Source organism: Asparagus officinalis, chromosome 1 (genome assembly GCF_001876935.1).
Source record: "Asparagus officinalis chromosome 1, Aspof.V1, whole genome shotgun sequence".
NCBI lineage: Eukaryota > Viridiplantae > Streptophyta > Magnoliopsida > Asparagales > Asparagaceae > Asparagus > Asparagus officinalis.
The window spans coordinates 129,705,471-129,714,868 of record NC_033794.1 but is presented as its reverse complement, the minus strand read 5'-3'; the positions used below and the strand labels follow the sequence as shown (position 1 = coordinate 129,714,868).

Sequence of the window (9,398 nt, the reverse complement as noted above, 5' to 3'; positions counted from 1 at the left end):
CCACTTTTTTTCACCTCCGTTGAGCCTCGCTCCTGTTCCGACGGATCCCGCACCTCCGATGAAGTCCCATAGTAGTGTGGAGTTGCCTCGATTCAAGATGACAATTGCGGATCGCCTTGGTCCTTTGCGTGAAGATCGAGGCAAGGCTCCAGTCAAAGAACGCTTGGGCCCAATGAATGAACCCCAAACGACCCATCGAGCTGGGGTTCGCACACGCCCTCACAACAAATCAGAACCTTCTCATAAAGAGAAAACTCCTATAATAGACCGTCTCGGACGACGAGTCAAAGTCCAAGAGCCCGTTGAGACCCCGTGCTCACAAATGCGTGGCTCTAAACGCGTGACTCTTGAGAACGCTAACAAGATGTTAAAACCTCAGAAGGAAACGTGTTCGTCTGATGACGATAACGTTATACCTGGGAAGTCGTGACAACATACGATGGGTTGCTCCGGTAATTATGCCGATGAGTTATACTATCGGGTTAGGAGTACGAACAAGTCTCCAAAGAGAAGTATCTGGGAAATGGACTCTCATTGTCCGTGTACCAAACTTAGCAGGGCAGTATTATCAGCGTGTAGCTGTTTTAAGATCGCTCCACAAAGGGTCTCGGTATTCGAAAGAATCTCCAACGAAATGTCTAAATCCAAGCCAAAGCGTTACCGCAAGAGAAGGTCGGTCGTTTAAGAGGACGAACTCCCAGAGGTAACCATAAACATGGTCGACAAGGGAAAGCATGTGATTGCTGCAAATCGCTCGAATCCCGAATTTTCTCCAAGGAGAGAAGTCAGTTCGGGAATTGCCCAACGAATATCTCGACTCCAGCTAGAAGCTGTCAGGCATAGGGATTATCCAAGGATGCACGAAGGACTGTCTTTAGAAGAACTTTCGGATACTTGCTCTGTAATCGCCTCCAACGATACAATGTCTAGTAGGGGACAAGCTCGGGAGGTGTTCACCATCACTCCTGACATGGTGTCCCAAATTGTCGAAGACGCTCTGGCCAAACTGAGAGATAATTTCAAATTTGAAATAAAAATGGCTATGTAACAGATGAGGAAAATGCATGACCGACGAATCCAGGCTTTGATGAATCAGCGGGGTGAATCCAGTCGTCGTAACAATCCCAACCAAGCAGGTAGTGATTCAGATGTGGACGAACACCTCAATGCAGATAACCCTTCCGTTAACCAAAATGCTGGAGGTGGTCCTAATGAGAATAATGATGCTGGGGGTGGTCCTGTTCCTCCTCAAAATCAGTCAAAGAAGGATACGAGCGAGGATGAGAAAATGAAGGATCTCGAGAGTAAAATCAACGCACTGATGTCTGCTCTAGAGGTGAAGAAGACCGGTGTACCATGTTCATACCCGAGAGAGTGGGAAACTGGGAATCAATTCCGTACCCGGCGAAGTTCAATTTGATTAACTTCACGCCGTTCGACGGAAAGGATTCCCCACTCAACATTTAATTTATTTCAAGTCCTATTTGGGAGTAATCTCCGACAATGAACCTTTGATGGTCTGGTCATTTGTTAGCATCATTCGTTGGGCAACCTTCGATTGGTACTGCCGTCTCAAGTCGGAAGCATCAATAGCTGGGACGACATGGAGAACCTGTTTCTCGGTAATTTCTTTGATGATGACACCGAGGTATCGGTTAGGACACTTTTCGATGAGAAGCAGAATGACGGAGAGTCAGTCGAAAGCTTCGTCAAACTCTTCCGGAGTAAGGCGTTGAATTGTCGAGATCCGATCACGAAGGAATTCATTCTCCAAACCCGTTACAATAATCTCTCCATTGACGTGTTGGAAGCCATGGGGGTCGTGTTATCCAAAACATGGAAAGAGTTAAAAATTCGCAACGAGCAGGCCGAACGCTTCCTCAAAAGGAAGAAAGTTGAGAGAGGCCAATCGATGGCTAAGACACATGCAACTAATCTGAGATTCCAGGAGGAGTATTCTTTCGAAGATGATAAAGTTCCAGCCATCTTTAAATCCCTCCTGTGTTTTAAATATCGGCCGTCATGTCGGACATGACGGCCGATATTGCGGATTCGGAGCCTAGCCGCCACGAAATTGTTGAATTTAATGCGTATGGCGTTTTTGAGGTCATGTCGGGGACATGTCGGAAAATAGCGGATATATCGGGCGACATTTCGGCCATCAAATATCGGCCAAAATTCAGAAATATCGGTTTCACATTGACATGTTGAGATCATATGATTTGCAATATCTTTCACCTTCTATTTATGTAAAGTTTCACATTGTTTCCCATCCACTACCCATATGGGTGCTTGTTGTAGGTTTTAATTACTTGTTATTGCATGTGTTTTCTTTATAATGGAAGGCTATAAGAACACATGAATTTATTTGTATTAGGTGCACATATACTTCGGTTTTACTAGTTTCTTGTTTGGAGAAATGACAGATATATAATAAAAATCCTGCAATTGTTAGTCGATGCAGTTAAGTAGTTTAGAATAGCAATTACGAGTTTAATTTTCAATTTCAGTAGAACTTTCTTTTTGTTCTTACTAGTATAATGCACGCGCTTTGTATGTGAACATTTTTTTTCGGTAATCTTTCTTTTGAGTGTAAAATTATGAAGTGACTTTTATAATAACATAAATTCTTAAATTGAACAATTAATAAATCTTTACATTAATAAATAAAGTTGTGTATAAAGAATTGTATTAGTAATTTTTATATTCTGGATAATTATTAACTTTAATAAGAATTGTCTAAACATATGCAGTTAAGCTGTTCTAGTGTCTATTTGGTTTTCTATGCAAAAGCAAAAACTTGGTGGTTGCTTGTGAAAATGAAGACCTTCTCATATGTACTTTTTCATATGTTTAGACAATATAATTATCAAGTATGTGAAGATTTTATTTATGATATTATATCAACCTATCCGATATGGCAATCCGATATTTTTTTCATGTCCCCCGATATATCCCCGATTTCCGCTATCCGACATGAATTTTGGCCGAGCGACATGAACCCGACATCCGATATTTAAAACCTTGCTCCTCGCCAATAACAAAATCAAGCTCCTACCGTTACAAATCAGGAGGAAGCAAATAAGACTTCAGATCTGAAATACTGTGCGTATCACAGGACGGTCCATCACTTTACCAAGGCTTGTATTGCCCTCAAAAATAGTATCCAAGCATTGGTTGAAACCGGCGTCTTAACGCTGAAATAAGCCGAACGAGAACGGCATCCTCCAACGGGTATATGAGGTTAAACTGCTCCTTGATACTCTAATAGGTATACGATTCTAAACTGTTTCCTATCTTTAACGGGAAGTTCCTGGAAGAGTATCGCATGTGATATTCTTAAGGATGATTGCCAACCTCCAATAGGGTATACAAGGCTAAAACTGCTTCCCCTATTTTTAACAGGAAGTTTCTGGAAGAATATCGTATGTGATATTCTTAAGAATAACCCGACCATGTAGCTGAATACAATGTACTTCTCATTGGACCCAGTTTCGCAAAAAAAACTGGGGGTGGATAACCTATGTAACGGGAAGTTTCTGAAAGAATGCTATATGATGTTTTCTTAGGGATAACTCAGTCACTCCAATAAGGTGATGAACAATAAACTCCTACTTGGGCTCTGAATATTTCCAAGGGTGAAACGCATCCCACTTCCGGGATTAATTTCACCAACTCCTCCTGTGATTTTCCAAGCACTATTTTGCTGAGACGAGATTCGATCACTTTGTTGGATCAATCTTCCCTCACGAAACTCTCACGCTGTAATTGTGGAGTGCTTGACGATTCATAGTTCTCCATCATAAATTCCCTCACTGATCAAATCAATTGACGGTGGGACCACTAAAATTTTTTCTGATTTAATCCACTTAAACTCCCGCTGTGTCTGTGCACTCAACACTTCAATTGTTAGAGTCCGGACATAATTCTTGGAATTTTAATCTGCTGATCCTTGGCAATTGTCAAACCTCTTCGCGTTAAGTCATTATCATTTCACACCAAGAATTCCCACTAAGTGATTTGTACAAGTCAACACTCCCATTGTGATTTGTACTTCCACTCTCACTGTTCACTTGGTCAAACCTTCCTATAGTTTGGGCCAAAACCAAAGTCCCCTCTCGATTCCTTTAATTAACGAGAGGTTCACTTTCAAATTGAGCGATCAAACCTATAAAAATTAGGATTGTCTCAAACCCCTACTCGGTCTAAACCTATAAACAGTTAGGGCCAAAATCGGAATTTCCCTTTCGATAAACGAAAGGCTTTCACTCTTTCTTTCCCCTTCGGTCAAACCTATAAAAGTTAGGATTGAAGTCGGAATTTTATTTTCAGATCAGGTAACCAATTCTATAAAAGTTAGGGTTATCTGAATCTATTCGATTCTCGGATTGGAGATCTCACTCTTGGTTTTACCTTCCCTTGGATTCTCGAAGTGAAGATCCCACTTTGAGTTTTCTTTCCAACTGGCGATAGAATATTAAAAAAAATTCTCTAGTATCGTGTTTGTCTTTACCCTAAAGAAGATTTTAAAATAGAATATAAAATTCTTCCTTTCCAGCATCTGGAGACGGAATATAAAATTCTTCCTCTCTAGCTGTAAGTTTGGTCTTTACCCCCCCCCCCCCATTCAAATAGAGGACCTAGAGGTAGAATATAAAATTTTTCCTCTCTAGTATCGATTTCGTCTTTGAAGACAAAAATTCCAAAAAAATGCTAAAGTCAGCGCCTAACACGCGTTGTCGGTTTAGTCTTTCGTCATGTGAAAATGATACTAGAATTCATGTCTGGAGAATTTTATCCCGAATCCTAAGTAGGGATAAGTCAATGCCTAGCACACGCTACTGGTTTAGTCTTTCGCCGTATGAAAAGACGTCGAAATTCGTGTCTGGGGAATTTTATCCCGAATTCTAAGTAATGATAAGTCAGCGCCTAACACGCGTTGCCGGTTAGTCTTTGATCGTAAAAAGGACAAAAGCTCACATATTCGATATTATGGCAGGTCGCTATTAATAACGTCAAAATCCGCGTCTTACACGCATGGGGAACTTTATCTCGACTCCTAAATAGAGATAAGCCTACGCCTAAAACGTATTGTCGGTTTAGTCTTTTGCCGAGTGAAAAAGACATCAGAATCCATGTCTGTGGAAGTTAACTCTCTTAGTGCTACGATATCGAATACGTAGACTTCGTCTTTTTTACGGGAATAGACTACCTGGCTACATGTATCAGATGCAGACTTATCCCTATTCAGGGATCGGGATATAAACTGTGTAGACTCCAGCAAACATATGAGTATAAACTGTGTTAACGCCGGTCAACACGTTACAGCGAAATTCAACGCCGATCAACGCGTTGCAAATGGAAATCAACGCCGATCAACGCGTTGCAAATGAAAGTCAACACCGGTCAGCACCCTGACGACTTTGCCAAAATAAGGCGCGGGATAAAATTTCTAAGTCAAAATGGATGATTCCAGGGAGTTCAATCGTATTCAGATACAAACTCCTGACGAAGACGATTAGTTCAACATCAACTCAATGACACGTGCTATGTTCAGAAACTTGCACACCAACTTCAGTTCAAGATTTCGACAACTGTCAGACGATAAACGCAGCATCGAAATTTTTTTATCTATTCGACAAAATACTGTATAGACTGAAAGCAAAAGAAGTCAAGAATTAAAGCTATTCACAGGTCCTTCTACGCGATCTCCTCGACAAAATACTGAAGGGGTTGAAATGGTCTATCTTATCCAAAGCATTCCAGACTCATCTACAAAAGAATGAGGTTAAAACACTTTGGAGGGGATATCTGTAGGAGTCTAAAAATGCCTATAGGTATCCGAATACAGCTCGAGACGAAGAGAAGACGATGAACGTCATTATCTAAGTCAGAGAGGATTATCCGAATCAAAGAGGATTATCTAAAGCCGTAAAGAAGCTAACGAGCGCCTTAAGCAAGTCAACGAAGCATACCAGTCAACGAAATGATAAAATACGCAAAACGACGGAAAAATACAAGTCCGGAAGCCAAAAAGGTGCTAAGTGTCGAAATGACCCGCATACGTGCGGGTCACCACGAGGTGACCCGCACAAACGCGGGTCACCAAGTGGTGACCCCGCATAGGCGCGGGTCACTGTGGTTTGCCCCGCACGTCGGTATCCAAAAACGCGTTTTGACTGGTTTTCTCGGGATTTCTTCGTTCCAGAGTGCCCAACTGACTTGATATCATCCTCATACGTGATTAGGCCGTTATTGACTGAAAATAAAGGCCAAATCACTCATTATTATCCGAAAACAGGGTATCCGAAGCCTTATAAATACAACCCTAGGGTCCCCATTCACAGGGCGCGAATTTTAATCAAGAGGGCGAGGTGTTGTCGAATTGCAGAGCAAGAGAGCACGAATTTCAAAGAGGCTAGCAGATCTTGGCGAACTTCTTTAGCATAAAGAGTGAGAGTTCGAGAGATCTGAAGCCTCATTCCCACCATTCCTTGAGATCAGGCTTGGACTTGATCTCGAGAAGAGTAAGTGATCTCGCTTGGTCGAGATTATTCACTTCAGCGATTACTTCCTTTGTGAAGTAAGAGCTTTAATCAATCTTCTGTCAACTGGATCTGATCCGCGACGGTTCACGGATAAACCTCGGCACCGACTAAGATCCCAAGCAAACAGCAACGAGCGATAAACGTTATCTGCTGTGTGTTGTTTGAAGAAATTGTAATCAATTTTTATTTTCATTGTGTAAAAATCTTATAAAAAGACTATCTTTTGAATTGATTGTAACGATTGAAGTTGTAAAGAATTTAATAACGAAGAAAGCAATTTCTGACCCAAACAGACCCCTTGTAGCTCTATTGATGCGGATAACCCCACTGAAATGAACTTTTTTGTCTCTTTTAAGAAGTTGGTTCCTGTTACCCAAAAAAAAGAACACTCAGAACAGCCTATCCGCACTTGGGCAATGGTACAGGGGTCTATCCGCACTAATTGAACTACAATCTACAGGGGTCTATCCGCAATTGCACAAGAGTACAGGGGGTCTATCCACAATTAACCCCCATGTTATGCAGTCAGTCTGTTTCTGGAAGTTTAGGTGATAACATAATTGTGGTCTGTATGATGATATGTTCCTTATCTACTTTTCTGTTGTTAATTCACTAAACTAGATTTAACCTGAAAAGGGTCTTTAAATTATATTCTTGTGCACGACTCTCATTTGTCATCTTGTTCGTTCAGTCCTCATTTGTAGCATGTCCTCATGCAATGTGGAATGTTCAATTGTAATTTCCATCATTTTGTTGGATTTAATTTCTACAGGTTCTGAATACACCATCTATTAGAAAGAAATGTTGTGAATGTAGAATATAGGAAAAGGGTATGCAACTGGGGAAATCCATAACAGAAATCCTAATGGAATGTTGTGCAACTCTTCAGTACTTGTAATTTGTAGGGTTCAAGTTCAAATTACATAAATCTTAGTTCTTATGTTGAAGATTACCAACTAATAAGAACTAACGAATGCTTGTGTTCAGGCCTAATGGATGTTGAAGAGTACAAACTGATATTTGTGTTTAAACATTCAGTTCTTATGTTTTTGTTTGCAATAATATGTTTCGGTGCTTCGAGGATATTGACATCTCACTATTTTGTTGGTTTTGTGTTCTTATCGTTGTTCAATGTAGATGAAGCCATTGAACCAATTGTGAACTCAAGAAGAGGACTACGAGGAGGGCAACGATAGTTGCGCTCGTGATAGATTGTAATTAGCCATATACCTATCTCTACCACATAAATGCAAGCTCTGAAACTGAGCAATGCTAGTTGTTTTATAGATAAACCACAGAGCAGATCCATATGTAAATATTGCAATTTTCATATGTAGAAACATGTTCAAGTCATTAATGTACAGTATGTGATTACTATCTTTAATATCAATATTATTGAAGTAGATTACTATCATTAATATGATGGAATGCTTGTTTTTCTCTTATACTTGAAATTATTAGAGAAACAACACTCCCCTGGTCCCAAATGATCTCTTCCTGTTTTGGGTATGAATTTTCGGGCACGGGTAAATTCCTAATATTTGGTTTGGATAAATGTTATAGTACTTAATTTGGCATCATTTTGATCCTCCCCAATTCAACCCATGAAGTGTCGTGTTGACTTAATTGTGTGCGATATGTTATAATTGCAAGTGTAATTCAGTCGATCAGTATAGTACGTGAAGTTCAAGGGAACGATGTTTTGTGACGCATCAGCATTCATTCATGTTTTTTTTAACACTCATTCATGTTAGCCCTACAATCAATGTCAATATTTGAAGTAGATTATCATCATTAATGTACAGTATGTGATTACTATCTTTAATATCAATATTATTGAAGTAGATTACTATCATTAATATACAGTATGTAATTACTATCTTTAATCCCGATATTTGAAGTAGATTACTATCATTAATGTACAATATCCATAGGAATTTAATTTCATAAAATATCTAAGACCGTCCATTGAGGGGGCGCTCATTAGTCATGCCCGGAAATTGATAGTCATGGTTCCACATATCATGAGAAGTTCCCTTGCCAAACTCAAAAAAAAATGTATGTGTTAATATGAATACAAATTGATTCAATGTGAGTTATTCATGCATTATCAATTCTCAACATTTTAGATTTTTTTTTTTTATAAAATTGATTTACTCTTTAAATACATATAAGTAAATACTCTCATAATCACTCCAATTTTTGTACTTCTTGGACACTACCAACAGCAGCTGAATTAACCTATTGCGCGTGCCCCAAATGACCGGGAAGTTCCAATATGGCTTTCATGATGCTGGGGCTTGATTCCGAGTTGAGTTATCAAAAAATATAAAAATAAAAAATAGTAGTTCAATTGAACAATAAAAATTAATTTCTCTCATGAAATAAATAAATAAAGCTTTACTCATAAGGAGATCTGAAGCCTAACATTAAAAATTTTCTCATAAGTAGATCTCAAACCTATCCCATAATATTCCCTAAAATCCTCCGACTGAAAATCCTAGTAAATCCACAGCCTAAACCAAACCCCACCAAATCCTCGTGGACGAAAACAGCCTAAAGTTCCCGTCACCTCCCGGTAACCGCACTTCCTTCTACCCCCATCGCTTTTTTGACCGTTGGCATCTCATTTCATTGCACACTCTCCCCCTCCTTTTTTTCCCAAATAAAAACGTAACGGCCCCGATGCGATCCCCCCAAAAACTAGCCGTTACAAAAAAATCATGAATCGAACAGAGAGTAGAAGCAGACCCAAATCGAGAATCAAATTATACAGATAGAGGGGAGAGAGAAAGGAAAACAAACCCAAATTCTCTCTCTCTCTCTCTCTCTCTCTCTCTCTCTCCCCTC

At 39.7% G+C, this 9,398-nt stretch overlaps 1 protein-coding gene across 1 annotated transcript in view; it reads left to right on the top strand.

The window, feature by feature from the left end:
• Positions 1-7,961, top strand: part of LOC109849262 (sodium/hydrogen exchanger 6-like) — a 22,408-nt gene extending 14,447 nt beyond the window's left edge. Inside the window, 1 exon segment of the mRNA XM_020419104.1 lies at positions 7,686-7,961. Coding sequence (XP_020274693.1) covers positions 7,686-7,744 — 59 coding nt within the window. The 3' untranslated portion in view covers positions 7,745-7,961.